We start from the raw sequence: 22,361 nt of genomic DNA on the forward strand, positions 1-22,361 counted from the left end.
AGGGGAGAAACTGAGTTTTGATATTACAATCTTGCCAACATTCCTGATTTGAAAATTGAGACATATTAGATCATGACTCCTGCCTGCTCATACCACATGCGTAGTTCCACAGGAGCTGGTGGGCTGCATTATTTATTTATTTATTTATTAACAGTTTCTTATATAGCGCAGCATATTCCGTTGCGCTTTACAATTGTAATCATTAATAGAACAAAACTGGGTAATAACAGACAGGTATATAAGTAGGAAGGCCCTGCTCGCTGCATGTTGAATACTCCTGCTATAGGGGAACAGGAGACAAGGAATGAAGAAAGCTTAGCATAGTTTTATACAGGTAAACTGACACATAACAAGATATGGTTGAGTATAACAGATCTTGTTATGTGTCAGTTTACCTGTGTAAAACTATGCTAAGCTTTCTTGATTCCTTGTCTCCTGTTCCCCTATAGCCATAGTTGCCTACCTTTAATACTCTTAAAGCCCGGGTAAGAGAAGCAGCAGGGGGCCGACGGGGGCGGGGCTTGACGATTTGCGTCATTAAGCCCCGCCCCCTCGCGGTAAAATTGTCACGATTGGGTACAATTTACATAGGGGGCGGGGCCAAATGCTGTGATTCATGCAGAATCACGGTTTAAGCCCCGCCCCCTTCACGGAGACCTGCGATCGCCGCAGGTATTCTCCTCATTCTGCCCACTTCACTAGGAAGTGGGCAGAATGCGGGAGAAATGCCTACCCTTCCGGGGGTGCGGGGGGTTACCCGAAAAATCGGGAGCCTCCCACGAAAACCGGGAGGGTAGGCATGTATGCCTATAGCAGGGTTATTCAACATGCAGTGCACCAGCTCCTGTGGAACTAAACATCCCAGCATGCTGTTTCGACATGTAATATGTTCCATTTTGTTAGTATTTTCAATGGAGCAAAATTAGAATTAACTTTAAAATAAATTATGTGACTCTGATACTGTATATTTATTATTCTAGAAATCATTTGGCTTATGCGCCATTCAATAAAATAGCCGCAATTGCGGCCATATGTAAAACTAAAAAGTAAATCTGAAATTGAATGGAGGCTGGTTGTATTAGCATATTTTCCTTGTGTACACTTACACCCATATATTTACCTATTTGTTTTGTTTGTGAAATATGTTTCATCTATTAGGCTTCAATAAAATATAAATCTAATAATTGGTAAAGAACACACACACAAGCAATATTTTTGCGATTAACAAGTAAAGCACCTGTCACCTGTGCATTCACAATCAGCCAATCACAATGGTTTGCTAGTGCTGTGCATCCGTTGTCATCATGCTGTATTTGTTTTTCCCCTCTACCACCCACATTGGTAGGCTTTGCACCTCTGTGCTGGTCTGCATCTGTTTGTAGTTGTGCTTACACGCCCTCTGCATGTGTCAGTGCTATTATAAATAGAGGGGTCATAGTGAGCATAGCACTAAGAGATTAGCTTGGACTATATACACTTATTTCCTCATCTACATGTGATGAATTGCTGTGAGATGCAATTATAATAGGTATCAGGGGATTTCACAGTGATTACTTCTGCTTACCAGTGGAGTTTATTTCCATAAAGTGCACTGAAAGATATGTTACTAAGGGGTCTATGTACTAAGCAGTGATAAGAGACAGAGTGAAAAGTGATAAGGTGCCAGCCAATCAGCTCCCAACTGCCATCTCACAGGCTGTGTTTGAAAAATGACAGTTGGGAGCTGACTGGCTGGCACCTTATCACAGACTTATCACTTTTCACTCTGTCTCTTATCACTGCTTAGTACATAGACCCCTAAGTAATTATGCAAATCTAATCTGATCGCACACAAAATACATTTGGGTTTTTAAAACCTCAAATATGGGTCTGTATAGGTCAGGAGTGGGCAACCTGTGGCTTGAGAGCTCTCTGTTTTTTTTTTTCGGTGGGGTCAGCTACGTAATACACTAGTGGGAACCTTAGCATTCCAGAACAATGTTATTTGCCAGCTGCTATGGCCATCCAGTAAAGTGAAATCGCCTCACTAGCACAGGCCTGATACCTCCAGCATTACCTGATACAGCCCTGGAACTCTACAGCATTTTATGTTCTACCTAATGGCTGAGCAGACCAGGGCACTGAGGGATCTATTGTGTCCCAGTATAAGAGGTTATAGTCAAGTGTGTGGTGGCATCGCCATACCTTGTTGGGAATACCGTGTCCTCTTTTCATGCTCTGCTGCCCACTGAAGGGGACTTGGTCACGCCTTCTTTAGCAGCTCGGGAACCCAGACAGACGCTGGCACTTTATACCCACTCTTCCTCTCCCTCATGGTGTCCCTGGTGGAAGCTTGGAGGCAGCCTCTAAAATTAAAAGGCAGGTTTTACGTAAACACACCTGACCGGACAAACCTTGCAAGAATCTCTCATTTCATAGATAGCTACAGAATATAGATATATGGGATCAGACAGTTCCAAAAACATGATAGTAAGAAAAGTAAAGGATTGATGCTGTTGATACAGTGGTACACACAGATTATTATTGTACAGTAATTGTGGGAAGCACTACTACACTAATGAGGAGGGTAGCACTAGTGGCAGTAATTCATTTAGAAGTGTCCAAGAATTCTGGATACTAGATGCTATACCTGTGTAACTATTATTTCAGATGGCTTACCACACAATACTCTCTTTTTTGAATAAAGCAGATCATCGTAGGGCTTGGGCACACAAGTGTTTATAAAATGCACTGTTCATGTCATAGTGAACAGAGGGCCTGATTCAGACCCGCTCGTGAGCGCTATGCGTTCGCAAGCGGGTCGATGGTGGCCCAGTGTGCATGCGCACGACGGAGCCAGCTCCGTCGTGTGCATGCGCGAGACACGGATAGCAACGGGTCTCGTACCAAAGGGGGCGTGCTGTCGATGTTGAGTGAAAGCATGCCCCCTTTGGTGGGCTGTCCGGGGGAGTGGCTGCCAAAACAGAGGTGATCCCATGTGAACGCCTCCGTTTGGGGGCAGCCACCTGACATCATGAGTGATGTCAGTGGGAGAGATTTCGGCTCTGTGAGAGCCGAAATCTCTCTGGGGCTTGCGGCAACGAGACCCTACCACAACGGTCTCGTCGCAAGCCCCATGGTCACGATGGTCTTGACCATCGCTACCATCTTCCTGGACGCTCGCTATAGCTGTGGGTGGTCACCCACAGCTATACGAGCGGCCAGGAGGCCGCTCTACAAAACAAGAAGGCCAGCCCTGATTCAGAGCGAGCGCTCTGTCAGAGCGTACGGCTCTGAATCAGGGCCAGAGTGTTATCTGACCCAGACATGAAGATAATTGACCCCTATGCTAAGCAGGCCATCAGTGCACTCAGGCATGTCAGGCAACTCTCATTGATCCTGAGCAGTGAAAAATGGTGCACGCTCGGTTTACGATGCAGCATATGTGCATTACAAAATTCTCATCTCTATGTAATATAGGGATCATTAATCCCCATGCTTAAGTCATTTAGCACTCCATTCAGTGTGGCATGAACTGATCTGGGGAAGAGGCAAATGGAATGATAAAACAAACTCTGCAGGGCAGTGCATAATATGTTAGCACTCTATAAATATAGGTTAACAATTAATAGCAATAATATTTGAGTTCCTTGTCTCACTCAGTAAGATGAAGATATACAAAATAAACATTTGTGGATTATGGGCCCGATTCATCACAGATCGCAACAGTGTACACAGACCGGTCGATGGTGCGTACTGCGCATGCGTATGCCCCACAGTGTGCGTGCGTGAGTTAACATTGCGATCACACTGCAATCACGTGCACAGACACAAAGCCATCGTAGACCGGGGGACGGGATGTGAGCGTTTGGGGGTGGTAATGGGGGAGTGGTAGGAGAAACGCAGGCGTGCCTGCCCGTTTGAACGATGCTGCATGGGCGTGCATAAATTGGCCACTGCGACGGCATACGCAGCTTGCGTACATACTGCGTGTGACGAGGTTAGCAATTTCTGAGTAAGGTCAGACCTGTTGTAATTGTGCGTGAAGGGCCGATGTTACTCGATGTTCCCGATGTATACGTTGTACAGCAAGGTATTACGGATGTAAGATAGTGGTAGTGGGCGTCTCTATGCTGGCTGTGCGAAAGCTTTGCGTTTGCATTCATTAGCATATTTTTGCAGCAGATCTGCGTGCGTAATCGCGGCAGCGATCTCAATAGCGATCCATAATGAATCAGGCCCTATATTCCTTTAAACCAGATTGTGACTACTGCGATTGACTGATTTTAAGATAAGCTACAAAAGCAGCCCTACTGTATTTTTAGGTATAATCTGTACCCTCAGGGTCCTGATTTCTCATTTCATTGATATCGCTCTCATTTGGCCCTCTCGGTGCAGGATGTTGCTTGTAGTGGAATGCACAGGAACTGGTTTGAGAGCTGCGATACATGTCTGAGCAGGACTTAGAAACTCCTTATACTGACTTTATACTGCATATTGTGCTGACTCTTTGTTGCCATTACCAAACATATTAGAATGTTGGGATTTCTCATTACAGTTCCCTCAAAGATTGTAATTGTCATATTTCCAGTGTTAAAAGATTACACAATCTGGCTATTGCCACTCTCCCTTTTAGCTATGAAGTATTACATTTCTATATGGGTACAGTTCTATAGTTTGTGATAACTTTCAAAGCAAAATATTTATGCAGCCTATTTATTTATTTTGTACCATTGTACAAACAAATTTGGACACTGCAGATTTTTTTAACATATAGGGGTCTATTCATTAAAGGTGCGTACACACGGTACGATCTGTTCAGTGAACGATATAGTTGAAAGATTTCCCTTGAAATTTCTGTAGTGCAGGACAATCGATATTGGGTGTGCACCCTGATAGATATCTATGATAGATATCTTTCAGTGAAGTCATCCTGACACATCTCTAAACAGACAATTCTTGACAATATCGTCCAGATTGACCTGCATGTACGGACGACCAAAGATATCATTATCGTGCATGCAGGAGCGCGCATTCTTGGTCGTTCATTGCATACAAACTGAACGATATATCGTTTAACTTAATCGTTCAAAGTTATCGTACTGTATATGCACCTTTGGCTGGGACTTCTTTCTCCATTTCTCTCTCTCCAAGGCTTAATGAATAGACCCCACAGTGTGTAAATGAGATGAAATCTGAGCTTGCACAGTTGTCCTCCCACAAGGTCATTCTCTCTCCCACTGACCTTGCCACTCAGAGTATGTTCATCACTGCACATATCCCAAAAGTATTTCCGCTCCATAATACTATAGGTATACAATTATTTGGATTCATCTACCCTGTATAGTGTATCCCATTGTCAGATCAGCCCAATGCACTATATTAAATTGTATGTTTCATTGCACATTGAACGTGTGCTCAATCTGAATATCTATATGTACAGAGCTATATAGACAATTGTATATGCTATAAAAATGAATCTGAATTCAGTAAATACTTATGTGCCATCATTTTATATGCAGCCTCCTTCATTTTAAACATTGCAGCTAACAGTAAATTGGCTAAACGGAATTTGCTTTTACTTATGGTGGCACAATACATCCATGCACAAGTATAGAATAACCACGACCGTTTTATTGCTACGTAACCCATGTACTATGATTGAGCAATAGTCACTCTGTTGAAGGCACCTTTGCGATTCTCTAATCAAAAAATTTACCTAGCGTATCCTGGTGGTAGTATGTGCTCCCCAGGGCAGCAACTAGGGGGGGGGCTAGAGGTGCACGTGCACCGGGTGCTGGAATGCAGGGGGTGAAAAAGGGCTGACTCAACCCCTGCACACCCAGCGTAGTCTTGTAGTGTGCGGTGATTTGGGGGCTGCAGATTCCATGCGGACTAGCCGTCCGCATGGGCTCTGCTGAAAAAGGCCCTCCAAAAATGGCCGCTGCCAAGGAGGAGACAGATGCTAGAGGTCCTACTGGACCTCTAGTGTCTGTTAGGCCAGCGCAGCTGCCGGGAGAAGATGCAGAAAGCTGCATCTTCTCCCGTGAAACCCCCTGGCAACGAGCATGAAACCCCCCTGGCAACAAGCATGGAACCCCTGGTAATGAGCATAAAACCTCTGACAACAAGCATGGAACCCCTGGTGACAACAAGCAGGTAATTTTAAAGTAATTAGAAGCCTTAATGTGGGGCATAAAATGGTGTCAGGGGCAAATATGTTAGTGGCACTTTGGTAATAGGCATTACAGTGTGTTGCATAATGTGTAATGGGCATTACGGTGTGTAAGTCACTATACCAGGGACGAGTGACTAGTGCACTGCCTTATGGATGAGCAAGGACAAAATCCAGGTACGGGAAGGGAGGGGGCGCAAAATTACTGCCTTGCACCGGGTGACAGATATCCTAGTTTCGGCCCTGTAGCTCCCTCTACAAACATTACATGTCCTTCTTTATCTTGGGCCATTGCCGTAGCCTTGTGGAAGTGAGATACCAATATTTTTAATTGTCTTAGCAAAGCGATGGCTTTGAGCTCATATCCTGCAGTAGAAGTGGAAAACTGTAGTGTGACCACAAATCCTGCAGTGTGGTGACCTTCCCGTCTCAGCCCTGCAGTCAGTAGAGTGACACCCTTTTGCTGACTGAATCACGCACAGTGGAATTAGTGATACAGAATAAACCCCACTTTTTAACCGATCCCTGTGCGTGCCCAGAGTGTCTGTGTGATCAGCCACAAGCATGCAGAGCATGGCAATAGACCTTCATTCTTGTCTGCAAACAGCAGATACAATCCAGTCTGTGTATGCAAAATGTCAATGATTCCTGTGGGCTGTGAACAAGTCCAAGAATCCTACATTTCTGCAGTAGAGAAACAGAAAATAAAGCAGAGGGGACTGAACAAAGCATTGGGATGGATAGTGAATATAGTCTGGAAGAATAAAGATGGCAAAACAGCTTAAACAGAATAAATCAAACTACATCTATAGAATATCTTTGAGTTAAGCCCCATGGGACAGGTCCTGTTCTGTGCCGTATCTGCAGCCAGTAAGTTTGTGTACCAAGAGGTGTGATACTCCGAAGGCTTTCTCTGCAATCCTTACTGTGTTCTTGCTTGTACTTACTGTGTTCTTGCTTGTACTATTTGCTAAATATCTCCTGTTACTTATTTGGGCTGACAGTTCAGAAGAGCATTGGATAATAACTAGTTGCCCTCTCTTTGCAGAACTCCTCGGATCAACCAAGAGATTGAATGTAAATTATCAGGATGGTGATGGGTGAGTATGGGCATTGTTTTTTTATTATATATTGTAAGTGTACCATCCTACGCCAGTGAGTCCCCACTGGCATATAGCCATTGTGAGTGTATTGGAAATTCCCACTCTTGTCTAGAGCCATGGAAGATAGTAAGGCAACTCTGTGTTGCCGAAAAAGGGGTTATTCTAGTAACAAAATATTGCTTTCATGTACTTGTTAGAGTGGGACTAAACTAATGAGGTAAAAGTGTAGGAATTGTCTTCACAAATTTATTTATTAACAGTTTCTTATATAGCACAGCAAATTCCGTTGCGCTTTACAATTATAATCAACATTAACATTTTACTGGGTTGTAAAAGACAGACAGACATACATACATACATACATACATACATACGTAAAAGACATACATAAGGGTAAGAGGGTCCTGCTCACAAGCTTACAGTCTATAGGGAAATAGGTGTTGATACACAAGGAGGGGTGCTACATATTGCAAATTGGTCCAGCCAGATAGCAGATGTTCTTGGTGGGCTGTATGATCCAATCACACTGGAAAGTTGGCCTAGGGTTAGGAGGATGTTAAATTGAAGAAAGAGAAGATGTGATAGGTGTTTACCATGAGAAGAGAACAGAAACTAATTGGGGAGATGTACTAAGCTTTGAAAAGTGATAAAGTGGAGAGTGATAAGGTACCAGCCAATCAGCTCCTAACTGTCATGTCACAGGCTGTGTTTGTAAAATGACAGGAGCTAGTTGGTTGGTACTTTATCTCCATCCAAGGCTTAGTAAATAGACCCCACAGCCTGTAAAGTGACAGGAGCTCATTGGTTGGTACTTGATCACTTTCCACTATCACTTTTCAAGGCTTAGTACATCTCATTATTATTGTAGAATGATACTCTATGATTACATTTGCGTGAAATTATTATTATTATTATTATAATTATAATTTTTACATTGTTACATGTAAGAGGTTTAACCCTGTCAAGTCCACAGAAAATGTCACAATTTCAATTTAAATTGGGAAAAACGGTTTAACTGCATTGTGTGCATGTATGAATTTCCTATTGTTGTTCAGGACATGCAGAGCTTGTTCAAATAGTCTTTTTTTAAGAATAAGGAAATATATTAAAAAAATCGATAGAAAAAAAATGTTTCCCGCAATTACAGGTACCTGAAATGTTTACTATATACTGTATGCATGATTTGGAATTTTATATGGTCTATAAACAGAGCTTTTTATTTTTGCTTTCAAAATGTAATCTTTCTTCTTAGAGCACAGGTTCTAAAACTCGGTCCTCAGGACCCCAAACAGTGCGTGTTTTCCAGGTCTCCTCACAGAATCACAAGTGAAATTAATTAGCTACACCTGTGGAGCTTTTAAAATGTGTCAGTGAGTAATGAGTACACCTGCTGGGTGACCAGCAAACTGTGACCTGTGTGGGGTCCTTCCTCACTGAGGGGGAGATGTATCATACCTTTCAAAAAGTGGAGAAGTTGCCCATAGCGACCAATCAGCTTGTAACTGTCATTTATCTAGCACACTCTTCGAAGCTAATTGGTTAATATGGGCAACTTCTCCACTTTCTCAAAGGTTTGATACATCTCCCAACGAAAAATTACAAAAAATATCACTCTATCTATAGAGACGTAGACAAGTCCAGCTAATCCAATATGGTTATTTTGGAAATATGTTTGTTCATTTTAGTCTGTCAATTTCAAGTTTTATATGGATAAAGCTGCATTTCCCCTCTTTTACGGCTTATGAGTGTTTTTAGATTTCTTTGTGTCAGGAGAAATGTATACTTCTCTGGTATATGAAGAATTCCCACATTTGTGCCTAACATGATTTTCTAGCTCCATATCGTCTTGGGTCAGAATATCAAAAGTAAATATAATACTATATATAGTTATACATATATGTATAATATGTAATTGTTTTTCTATAGCTCCACCCCCAGTAACTCCACCTACAGTTCCTGAACCTATTGTTCCAGAAAAATGGCCCTGAGTGGGTATATTCTAAAACTTGTACCTCTGTGGTTTTCATGTTGCTCATTGAAATGTGGTGCATTAAGTAGAAAATTCAGCGGTGCATTTTTTCACATGTAACATGAGGAAAGTAGTAAATGCACCCCAGTATGTACGCACCAGTGGTGCGCATTTTGGCTTTTTTTTGGTGCCATTTTTCCAAATTTGGATTTTGACTCAGTACTGTGCATCTAAAATTGTGCTAGAACTTTGGAGCAAACCCTATCTAAAAAAGGAGGTACCTATAAAATTAGTCCGCTTGTATATTATTTTTAATATTCTAATGTAATCTGTGGGATTTTTCTGAAATTCACTGGACTTAATTGAATTTGTCACTTTTATTGTTTTTGACACTTTGGCCCGTATTCAATTAGGGAGCGAAAAGTCCATGCTGGATTTTTCGCTCCACGTCAGAGGTTAGAGTGGGGATAAAGTATCGGGTGCGTGCCCACTTAATCCCCGTATTCAATTTAAAATGATCGAAATCGGGAGCCAGCGAATTGGGATCTACGGAAAAAAACGGGAATTTTTGGCAAATGTGCCTAGGACCCCCCCTAAAGATGTCTAGACATGGGGGATCAGTATGGGTACCCCCGTTTTGTCTGCAAAAGAAAGTCGGTTTTTAAATAGCCGTGGCAGGTGTTTTTTTCCCGACATTGAAGAAGTGATGCAGAAGAGCACTTAGGTTTTTTTTTTTCATTTTTTTCAGTGGTCCCATCAAATTTGGGGTACATGAAAAAGGGTACTGTTTGTGTATTCACTATATTTGTTAAACCTATCAATAAATAAATATGAATAAAAAAAGAAAAGTATTGAAAATCATTACTACATTAGTCATTAAATTCTATCCATATTCAGTAAGCATCCAACGTTAGGCAGTGTAGTGCCAAAATCTGCCAACACTGCACTGTGTGTGAGATATAAGTAGTTACGCTGGCACAACTGCAAAATGGCCCTGTAAATGATTTTAATATGTTCGCAACAGTCAACATGTAATAACAATATATGGTTGCAGAATATTTTCAGCCAGTTCTCGTAGTTCAATTCTTTTTCCTTATGTTTTTAACTGGGAGACAGCAGAACAAGCAGCCGAACAGTACATGAACGAGGTATGAAATCAGGCTGCTGGCATTGGGCTACTTTGCCGTAAAGGCACCAAATGAGTACATTTATGAGGCAAATATCTGGATTTCTGAAAGGAAATTTACAAAGTAGTATTCATTTGATTGTATTTTTGAATTTTAATTAAGGCACTTTAAACTTACACAGTCTTTGACATAACTTGTCACATTACATTTAGGCAGGGAGGTTTATTTTATTTTTACACACAAGGGACAATTATAGTGTGAATTTATTTGTAGAAAATTATTTGAAAATACATTCAGCCATGTCAAAATATATATAGCTTATATTCTTTTTATAGGAAAAATTTTTTGGAGGGGTATGTGACTCCTGGAAAAAGATACAAATAACACAATAGACAACACATGAGACCTGAAGAAGCATAGCTGAATATATTTGAAGTGTGTTTGCTTATAAATATGCCTCTGGCTTCTGCAGCATCTCAAGGGGAATGAGGGCTGGGGTGTGGTGTCCCAGCTGCTTCTGACACTGGTTCAATGTTTGTCCTCTTTTGGAAGTGCCCTGACAATGGCAGCGCTTTTCAGAGTGCATTCTGGGATAGGATCTTATGGTTTAGAGGCTCCCACTTAGGCGCACACTGTGATGAAGCAGTATTTGCGCCCCCTTTTCAACTGACTTTGCGGCTACGCACGTCACTCTGAATTACAGTAGCCCAACATCACATTTTGTCCTGCGCACCTCTTTGGGGTGCAAGGTAAAATTTGCGATGGTGGCAGTCATAGGGTGCTGGCAGAACGGTTCTAACAACGACACCTCACAGCATGTTGAGAGAAATTAATTGCCCCCTTTGACTATTCTCTGTCTGTCCTTCTGAAATTCTCCAGCCTTGTTCTTGACCATTAATGTTGGCTTTTGAGTATGACTCTCTATATGTTTCTGACACCTTTCTGCTCACTTTAATCTTGGTCTGTATATTCTTGTCAGCTGCTGCCTAGTAAGGCCAGCTCTGGAGGCCGTGACCTGTGAGTTCCTTGCTGTGAACCCAATTACTCCCTTGCGTTCCATTAGACATCTCAGAATTAGTCAGCACAGTCTATAACAGCTCAGTGGACTCCATCTCTGACTATTTGTTACAGATTACTCTCTTGAGGCATGGGTAGTCGGTAATGGTATGGCATATGGCTGGCTGAGAAATACAGTCTGAGCGGCTCTGTATAGTATCCTTTGTGATAATTGGTAAGGCCTAGGGCTAGTTATTAATGATCATGTGGAACTGCTAAAAAAAAATAAAAAACACCTATAAAAAGTGTCTGTATACACACACAATCTTTTTTGGGGGGTTTACCTTTGATTTTCATTTATGAGGTGTCCTGTAGGGAGTATGTCCCTTTGAGCCTGCACATATCCTAATGAGTATATGTGGCCTGTAACATAAATTGCTGTTTGTACTGGTCCTCTAGGAATTGGGCATCACTGATACTTTGTGGATGACATAGGAGTTATATGTTGCTGCTTGGATGAGATAAATGGAAAATGCATTGTACAGGGCGTACATTTATAGCTTTCCTACCTGGTCAGAGAGCTCCTCTGCCCCCTATATATCTTTTGTAGTTGATGATATTAGCAGGTTTTTGTTTTTCTTCTGCTGTGCTCTGTTGCTGTCATGGTAGTGTCTGTGTTTATCTGGTGATCCCACGTATGTACCTTTTCTTCTTCGGGGTCCATAGCGATCCACAGGGATACCATGGGGATATTATGGTTGGAAGACCAGGCACCAAACAGTTAAAGCTTTGGCTCCCAGAATGCCCAGGTCCTCCTCCATATATACCCCATCCCTAGCCATAGGACTTCACTTTTGTTGTTTGGTGCGGCAGGACTCAGACGCACCTTTGTAACAGGAAGACTGCTTAGAGCAGTCCTAAGCTTTTATTTTGCTTTAATTTATTTTAAGTTTTTTGGAGTTGGCAGTACCAGGAGTCTGTATTAAGACAGAAAAAAAAGGGGGATTTAAAGTCTTTGGCGCTGGAATGGATCATAGTAAAATATATTATATAAAATATCGAATGGTAGATATATTAGAAACCACAAATTAGTTTGACTTGTTGGTTTATAAATTACTTGTCAATTTATATTTGTAATGAGCAGCAGTTATATTAATGGTGGCAAACCAATATACATACAAAACAAAAAGAACTAATAACTGCGCTCTATTGTGGTTAAATCAGCAGCATCATGTAAAGATTAGGTAAATATTTAATACAGATAAAAATAAACACAAATAAATAAGTACACATTACATACACTTTAAAACTTAATGAATAAAAAGAAAAAATAAGTAACATAATATATTAATAGAAATCACATCCAATTATATCATATCAGCTGGTTGTTAAATATTTATATACATTAAATCCATAGATCTTAAATTATCTTGACCACTTAGCCGCGTCCAGCTGAATGGATTGTTTTTATCAGGTAGTTCACCAAATGTTGTTGTATAGTGACAATTCTCATTCAAAAATTAATAGCCAGTAATAACCTTGTTTGCAGTATTTGTAAAAATGTATCAAGCAAAAATAAATGTCTCTTTCAGTGTTACTTTTTGTTATTATGTCTGTGTGTGCACAACACAAATGTAGCTTTGTCCTCTCTTGCAAGGATATATTATCACTCACCCAGTCCTGAGATGTCAGATTTGAGGAGGTAAACAGGGATGAAAAATAAGTTTAGCGTTGGTGGCAGCGCTGTGAGCAGGGCTCATTAGCCACGAGGTTCCACTAGCAAATGCCACTTTCCCTCATATGCAAACACCGGTCTAAGCACTGGTGTGTGGGACTCACTGGCCATGGGGTGTTGTTAACAGACACCGCTCTCCTTCATACAAGGGCGCCGATCTCAGCGCAGGTAAGCTGAAATGGAGACTGATTTAAAGTTGCTGAAAGCGCTGTATTCAAGGCTCATTAGCCACAGGATTTTTGCCGACAAGCGCCGCGCTCTCGTCTCCTTTGTATATAAACACTGTTCTCAGTGTGTAAATCCCAGTATGGGAGGGTGGTGAGTTGGTATCCGATAACAGCTCCGAAGCAGAGATTACCTATAGCGTGCAGCGCTCACCGTAAAGGAAGTTCTGGAGACAATTTACCCAAGGCTACACCTGGTAATGGTGTATATTCAGCTGAGTATTGGATAGTAAATATCTTAATCTTCCTCTCAAGGGAGAGTAAGATGTTTACTATCCAATACTCAGCTGAATATACACCATTACCAAGGGAGATTAAGATATTTACTATCCAATACTCAGCTGAATATACACCATTACCAGGTATAGCCTTGGATAAATTGTCTCCAGAACTTCCTTTACGGTGAGTGCTGCACGCTATAGGTAATCTCTGTTCCGGAGCTGTTATCAGATACCAACTCACCACCCTCCCATACCGGGATTTACACACTGAGAACAGTGTTTATATACAAAGGAGACGAGAGCGCGGCGCTTGTCGGCAAAGATCCTGTGGCTAATGAGCCTTGAATACAGCGCTTTCAGCAACTTTAAATCCGTCTCCATTTCAGCTTACCTGCGCTGAGATCGGCGCCCTTGTATGGAGGAGAGTGGTGTCTGTTAACAGGACCCCGTGGCCAGTGAGTCCCACATACCAGCGCTTAGACCGGTGTTTGCATATGAGGGAAAGCGGCATTTGCTAGTGGAACCTCGCGGCTAATGAGTCCTGCTCACAGCGCTGCCACCAACTCTAAACTTATTTTTCACCCCTGTTTACCTCCTCAAATCTGACATCTCAGGACTGGGTGAGTGATAATATATCCTTGCAAGAGAGAACAAAGCTACCGTGTTTCCCCGATAATAAGACCTACCCTGAAAATAAGCCCTACCCTTACTTTTGTAACCCGGTCCAAATTAAGCCCTACCCCGAAAATAAGACCTACCAAAATCCCATTTTGAGCTGGGAACGCTTCAGAGGCCAGCGTTCTCAGTCATGCAGTGCGCTGGTGACATCATGACGTCACCCGTGCGCTGAGGATCCTGTGTGGCCGCGCCTGCTGGATCATGTTAGAGTCAGTCAGCGCGCAAGTGAGAGGGACATCCCGGACGGCGGCGAGTCAGGTAAGTACCGTACTGTACTGGTGGGTGGGGGATCAATTACAGGGGGGCTTGCACTGCAATAAGGGAGGCTGCATAAGGGACACTGCTATAGGGGGGACCTGCATAAGCGGCACTGCTACCGTACAAGGGAGGCTGCATAAGGGACACTGCTACAGGGGGGGGCCTGCATAAGGGGCACTTCTACAAGGGAGCCTGCATAAGGGGCACTGCTGTCAATGTTAATTAAAATAAGACCTACCCCGAAAATAAGCCCTATGGTGTTTTTTTTAACAAAAAAAAAAGTGTCTTATATCGGGGAAACACGGTATATTTGTGTTGTGCACACACAGACATAATAACAAAAAGTAACACTGAAAGAGACATTTATTTTTGCTTGATACATTTTTACAAATACTGCAAACAAGGTTATTACTGGCTATTAATTTTTGATTGAGAATTGTCACTATACAACAACATTTGGTGAACTACCTGATAAAAACAATCCATTCAGCCGGACGCGGCTAAGTGGTCAAGATAATTTAAGATCTATGGATTTAATGTATATAAATATTTAACAACCAGCTGATATGATATAATTGGATGTGATTTCTATTAATATATTATATTACTTATTTTTTCTTTTTATTAAGTTTTAAAGTGTATGTAATGTGTACTTATTTATATGTTTATTTTATCTGTATTAAATATTTACCTAATTTTTACATGATGCTGCTGATCTAACCACAATAGAGTGCGGTTATTAGTTCTTTTTGTTTTGTCTGTATTAAGACGCATGTACTGTGACTCCATCTACCTCCACCGAGCCACAACATCAGTAATTGTGCTAGTGATTTCAGCGGGTCGTGGCTGAGCTAGCAGCAATGCTGCGACCTGGACTGCACCGGATGCTCGGAGATGTTAGGTAAGGCGATTCCTTGCGTACGGGGAATCGCGAGCGGCAGTCCTTGCTTCTGGTGTCAGAGACACACCAGAAGCCGCTGCTGTAAGGACCAGGGATTGTCCACATCCTTATACACCAGCCAGGGCCCTATCGTCTGACGCCGGGGATCTGCAGCAGACGCAATCTGCTGCCACGAGGCCATCGTACCTGGCTGGTTAATGCAGTTTAGGGGAGGTAGGCGCTCCCCCGGCAGCTCCTCCCTTGACCCAGATGCAGTCCCTAGAAGTTTTTTGCGCATATATGGGTTGCTCCGCCTACCCTCCACGTGTTTGAGACGCTCCCGGTCCACCCTCAGTGCGCCCGGTACCTGTTGGTCTCAGGAGAGTCTGGGGCAGTCTCCCTGTATACCTCTCCCTTGGTTAAGGTATATGGTGCTCTATGTCCTACCATGCCTTTGAGTGCTGTAGCTGATTTAGAGCCAATTGTTAATTATATTACATTATGCATTGTATGTGACTGTTGCTAGCTGCTGACTGATACTATTCTTCTATCTGTCAATTATAACTATCACTGTTATTTATTTCTGAGTACTTCACTTTCATTGAGATTTGTGAAAGCTGTCACATAACTTTGCGATTTTTGCCTTTACTTTGAATATGTCAAAAGATAAAGGGAAACAGGAGGGAGAGCCATCTGTGCTGGTTTCATGTAAATCATGTACGACATATGTGTCATCACAGGACATAAAGGAGGGTTTGTGTGTTGTCTGCTATAAGGAGCCACCTCACCAGCTGTTGTTGGACAAGAGCCATCTTAGGTTGCCTCTTTTTCCCAGGTTTTGATGCAGGTTTTGAATCGTTTGACTACTCCGATGATGCCTCCTTGGATGGATTGTCCACATATGTTTACACCTCATATGCATTCCTCAATAAAGGATGGCCATTTTAGTATGGCACCATCTAATGTTGATAACAGACAGGTAGTGACTAAAATTGTCTCTATCACAGTCTGCCCAACATATGGATTCAGATGTATCATCAGATGAATCTGATGATGCACAGGATTCCTCTCCAGGATCTAGTTCTTGGGAGGAGGAGCATCCATCTACTGTGGATGTTACTTCTTTGGTGAGGGCGGTTAAATCAGTCCTAGATATTCAGGATGATGAACTTGCTCATAATAAGAAGACTCGGGTGTTTAATCACCACCGAAAGGTGGTCAAAACAGAGTTTCCTGTGTCTGAACAGCTCACTGAGCTTATTGATGAGGCATGGGTATAACCCTGATAAGCGATTTTATGTAGATAAGAGAATAAAATCATTGTATTCGTTCCCACTTTCTGTATGTGCCAAGTGGAAGGTACCTACTACTGTGGATGCTCATGTAACGCATTTAATCAGAAACGCTACATTGCCTGTTCCATCAGCGTCTTCTCTTAGGGATTCCACAGATAAAAAGATTGAAGCCTGTCTTAAGGCAATATTTTCATCATCTGGAGCTGTTATCCGTATGGCTATAGCTGGAGCCTGGGTAGTCAAAGCTGTTTAAGAATGGATTGAGGCATTGGTAAACTCTCTACCAAATGCTACCAGAGAACAGATGATAAATATCTCCCACATACAGGAGGCGGCTTCCTATCTGGGAGGGGCTGCAGTGGATGTTGGAATTTTAGCTTCTAAGGCATCAGCAGCATCCATAGTAGCACACAGGGCCCTTTGGTTAAGATCTTGGAAAGCTGATACAGGATCAAAGAGGGCACTGGAGGTCTTACCTTTCATGGAAAGGTACTTTTTGGAGCAGAGTTGGATAACATAATTAGTACTCTGGCGGCTTCAAAGTCAGCAGGTCTGCCTTCTATGTCAAAGAGTAGAGCTAGGCAGGTTTCTTTTCAGTCCTTCCGTCCTCTGGAAGTTCTAAAGGACAGACTTTCTCTAGGCCAACTAGTTTTCGTAAGTGAAAGCAACAAACTAAGAGGTCTGGTCAGGCAAGAAGTTCAGCTTACAAGCCGGACAACAAGCCCTCAGTCTGATGGAGCAGGCCTCCTCCTGGGGGATCCCACGGTGGGGGGCCGACTTCTTCAGTTTATGGCTTATTCGCATAAAACAACTACAGATGCCTGGGTCCAACAAGTAGTCTCTCAGGGGTATGCCCTCATTTTGAGGAGGCATCCACACCAGAAGTTTTTTTGCCACAAAGCCTCCATCAGATGTGGACAAGGCCTTGGCTTTTCAGGAAGCCATCCACTCCCTGCTACATGCGGGGGTAATAGTCCCAGATCCTGTGTCCCGACAGGGAAGGGGTTATTACTCATATCTATTTCTGGTCCAGAAGCCGAAAGGGGCATATCGCCCTATACCAAGTTTAAAAACCCTCAACAGGTTTATCCATGTTCCCAAATTCTGCATGGAAACTCTCCGGTTAATTATTTTGGCTATGGAGCCAGGAGATTACATGGTTTCCTGGATATTCAGTATGCATATCTGCATTTTCCAATTATCCCATTCCACCAGCAATTTTTACGGTATGCTATCCTTCAGCATCCTTTAGCAACATTACCAATTACAGGCTCTACCCTTAGGCCTTTCTACGGCTCCCCGGGTATTTACCAAGGTAATGTCAGTCATGACGGCTTATCTCAGGCGTCAGGGAGTCGGAATACTGCCATATCTGGACATCCTTTTGATATTGGCACGAACTCTGACTATAGCCTGCCTACAAAGGCATGGCTAGATCATCAATTGGAAGAAATCATCACTCTCTCCAACACAGCAGATGATACATCTGGGAGCATTTCTAGATTCTCAGGCACAAAGGGTGTTTCTGCCAGAGGACAAGATTGTGGCCTTATCAAAGCGGATACACATGCTGCTACGCAAGCAAAGAGTATCCATTCTATCAGCAATGCAGATGCTGGGATCAATGGTATCGACCTTCGACATGGTGGGGTAGGCTCAGTTCCATTCCAGGCCCCTGCAAAGGTTGATTCTCTCCAGGTGAAACTGACAGCATCATTTAATATGGTCCCAGATTATCTTTCTCACTTCAGAGGTTCATCACTCCCTCTTGTGGTGGCTAAAACTGGAGCATCTAAACAAAGGGCGTCCGTTCTGGATTCCAAATTGGATGCTTCTCACCACGGACACCAGTCTTCGTGGCTTGGGGGCAGTGACATGTCATCACACCTGGACAAATCAAGAAAGTTGGCTGCCAATAAACATTTTGGAACTGCGAGCAGTATACAAAGCACTTCTCATGGCACAGGACCTGCTCCAGGGCAGGCCTGTCCAGCTCCAGTCCGACAACGCAACTACAGTGGCCTACCTCAAATCATCATGGAGGCACAAGAAGTTATGCAGCCATGAAGGAAGTGACAAAGGTTCTCATTTGGGCAGAACGTCCTCTTCTGGCCATCTCAGCAATATTCATTCCAGGAGTACTCAATTAGGAAGCAGACTTCCTAAGTCGCCAGGACATACACGCCGGAGAGTGGTCTCTCCATCTGGGAGTGTTTCAGCCCCTACTAAACAAATGGGATCTACCAGAGGGAGATCTCATGGTGTCACGCCACAACCACAAGGTGCCCAAGTACGGGGCCAGGTCCAGAGACCCATCAGCAGCCTTCATGGACGCACTGGCAGTAAGATGGGACTTCAAGTCGGTGTATCTCTTTCCTCTATTTTCCCTGCTCCCAAGAGTTCTCAGGAAATTCAAGCAGGAAGGCGGAACAATAATACTGGTGGCTCTGGCTTGGTCCAGATGTCATTGGTTCACTGAATCTGTCAGTAGACACTCCGTATCTTCTTCCTCTGTGGCAGGATATGCTAAAGCAGGGTCCCTGCCGACATCCGGACTTGCCCCTTTTGGCTTTGACGGTGTTGCTCTTGAATCTTCCATCTTAAAAGCAAAGGGATTTTCCAGTTCTGTAATTCAAATGATGCTTAGAGCACGGAAACCTGCTTCTGCCTGCATCTATTACAGAGTTTGGCATTCTTTTGGTCAATGGTGTTCTCATAAGAATTATGATCCTAAGGATTTCAGGATTTCCAGGATACTAGCTTTTTTGCAAGCAGGGTTAGACAATGGTCTCTGACTGGCCACTTTGAGAGTGCAGGTTTCTGCACTGTCAGTCCGGTTTCAGAGGAAGATTGCTTCAATACCAGATGTTAGAATTTTTTTCCAAGGAGTTCTGAGAGTACAGTTTTATTCCACCGGTAGCACCGTGGGATTTGTCTTTGGTTCATAAGGGGTTACAAGCTTCCCCATTTAAACCGTTTAGACTCTGTAGATTTGAAGTGGTTGACAGCAAATACACTTTCTTCTTGCTCTCTCTTCTGCTTGCAGAGTCTCAGATTTGGCAGCGATCTCTTATCACTCTCCATTTTTGATTTTTCACCAGGATAAAGCTGTTCTTCGTACAAGGGAGGGTTACCTTCCTAAGATAGTGTCCCGTTTTCATGTGAATGCAGAAATTGTTGTTCCAGCTTTTCAGGCTCCAGACCCTTCTGAAGGTGAAGCCTCCCTGGATGTAGTTCATTCTCTCCGTATTTATGTGGATTTTACAAACTGTGTTAGAAAATCAGATTCTCTTTTTGTATTATATGGTTTTCACAAACGAGGATGGCTAGCTAATAAGCAGACTCTGGCGAGATGGCTACGCGTGACTATCTCTCAGGTGTACACACAGGCTGATCTTCCTGTTCCAAGCACAGTGACTGCACATTCTACTCTGTCTGTAGGGCCATCATGGGCAATCAGTCGTGGTGCCTCTGCTGAAGGCTGCCACCTGGTCTTCTGTCCACACTTTTTTCTTAGGTTCTATGCCTTTTGATACTTTTGCCTCCCAGGATGCTACCTTTGGGCGACGAGTTCTCCTTTCTGCTCAGGAGCATCCCCCACCCTAGGGGTACTGCTTTAGGACATTCCCATGGTATCCCTGTGGATCCCTATGGACCCCGAAGAGGAAATATAGAGTTATGGTAGACTTGCCTAGATAACTCCTTTGCTTCAAGGTCCATAGGGTCCACAGGGCACCCACCCTGACGCACCTGACTTCATTGGGTGATTTTCTTTCGGGCAAAGATTCCCTCGTCTTCTTTAAGAGTTTCTGTACGATTGTTCTTCCTTCTCCTCTTTCCTTCTCCTGCCTTTAGGCTTGTTAACTAAACTGAAGTCCTGTGGCTAGGAGTGTCGTATATATGAAGGAGGATCCAGGGCATTCTGGGAGCCAAAACTTTAACTGTTTGGTGCCTGGTCTTCCAACCATAATAATCCCAAGGTATCCCTGCGGATCCCTATGGATTTTGAAGAAATGGAGTTATCTAGGTAAGTCTACCATAACTCTATATTTTGTCACCGTCCCTCCATGCCAGCAGTGCTGTCAGTGTTTGGTGCAGCTTGTGTGCTAGATGAGACACTGGTAACATCCCTATCAACAAAATCCTGAAAATGTTTATTCTCAGAATGTGAACCTGGCTGACTGCCTGAGTCCAGCCGGGCGCTCGCCTCCTCCACAGAATGAAATCTCTGCGGCATTACATTCATTTTTCAACTAATGCTGAAATAAGTGTTATGTAAATCTGCGTAAACTATAACCTATATAAGGATTTAACGTACATAGGTGCAGTACACTCGCTAAGCTTCCCAAAATTATTTAGACTTTTTTTCATTTTAAACAAAACAAAAATCTAAAAAACTAATAATTAGTTTTTGCTTACTTTTTCCTTGATAAACTACTAATGTAAACACACATACAGGCGTGTGTCTAATTGCACTAACACACAATCTTGAAACCTTTATTTTTAGTACGCTTCAGCTTGCAAAATACACAAAGCAATCGGTTACTTATTACTTCTGAATTACTACAGCTAATCATTTAAAAATCTAATATCTACACGTCATTTGTACACACCATCTGGTTGTGATATTTATCACATTTTAAATATTGTTAATTTGTAGTGTTACAATACTCAACGCCCCCCACTTTTAATTTATTAATTACCCTTTCTGCACCCTGATTTTTCCCTATAAAATTACTATATATGTCCAATGTATATCACACTATCTTCTACCTATTTTTTTCCAACTATTTACGATGATCCATATTGTATTTCTGTGTATATGTACCTAAGGCTGATGGGAAGGGGATAATGCTGTAGCTTGCCATGTTTCTTAAAGAGAGAAAATTACTGTAGTTATTGTTCCATATATTGAGAAGCTTGTGACTGCTGCTGTTATATTTGTTCCACATTAAGAGGGTATTTATCAAAGCTGGGAGAGATATAAAATTGTGAGAGATTAAGTACTAACCAATCAGCTTCCAATTTACATTTTGCAGGCTGTGTTTAAAAAATGATAGGAGCTGATTGGTTGGTAATTTATTTTTAAAAAAATGTTCTCTCTCTCCCAGCTTTGATAAATACCCCCTTAAAGTGTAAAATATGCTTTTGTTTATGTCTCAATGTGAAAATCTGACTTTTCAGTTAATATGTGAAAAGATAAACCTTTCTACATATTGCAGACTCTCTGAACCATGTTCTTACCGTGTTCTTTTCACAGGTTTTCAGCTCTGCACCATGCTGCCCTGAGCGGGAACTGTGAGCTTCTGCTGCTGCTGCTGGAAACACAGGCGGCTGTAGACATCAAAGACGGCAATGGTGAGTGTGCAGTAATGTTTTAACCATAAAAGAGTGATGTGAACAAATTAATTTTCTATGGTTATGTTGTCATAAAGTCAGTAACCGTTTGTCTTCATCTGTGCAGGAATGCGCCCCTTGCACTATGCTGCATGGCAAGGCCAGCCTGAGCCTGTGCGACTCCTGCTCCGAGCTGCTGCAAGTGTCAATGCTGCATCCAACGATGGGCAGATTCCCCTGCACTTGGCTGCACAGTACGGGCACTATGAAGTGGTAAGTGACTGTATGTAAACTGCTTAAAGCGCACAAGTAATCAAAATACCTTATGTCGGTCTGTCTAGATGTCAACTCCGATTCACTTCACCGTTTATACCTATTCTAACC

General features: G+C 42.6%; 1 protein-coding gene across 2 annotated transcripts in view; it reads left to right on the forward strand.

Annotated features, from left to right (window-relative positions):
- Positions 1-22,361, forward strand: part of CASKIN2 (CASK interacting protein 2) — a 48,120-nt gene that overhangs the window by 3,822 nt on the left and 21,937 nt on the right. For both annotated transcript variants that reach the window (XM_088482559.1, XM_088482558.1), the window contains exons 3-5: positions 7,203-7,254; positions 21,901-21,998; positions 22,105-22,250. In XM_088482559.1, coding sequence (XP_088338685.1) covers positions 7,203-7,254; positions 21,901-21,998; positions 22,105-22,250 — 296 coding nt within the window. The remainder of the gene's footprint in view (positions 1-7,202; positions 7,255-21,900; positions 21,999-22,104; positions 22,251-22,361) is intronic.

This window comes from Taudactylus pleione, unplaced genomic scaffold (genome assembly GCF_031769625.1).
Source record: "Taudactylus pleione unplaced genomic scaffold, aTauple2 ptg000290l, whole genome shotgun sequence".
NCBI lineage: Eukaryota > Metazoa > Chordata > Amphibia > Anura > Myobatrachidae > Taudactylus > Taudactylus pleione.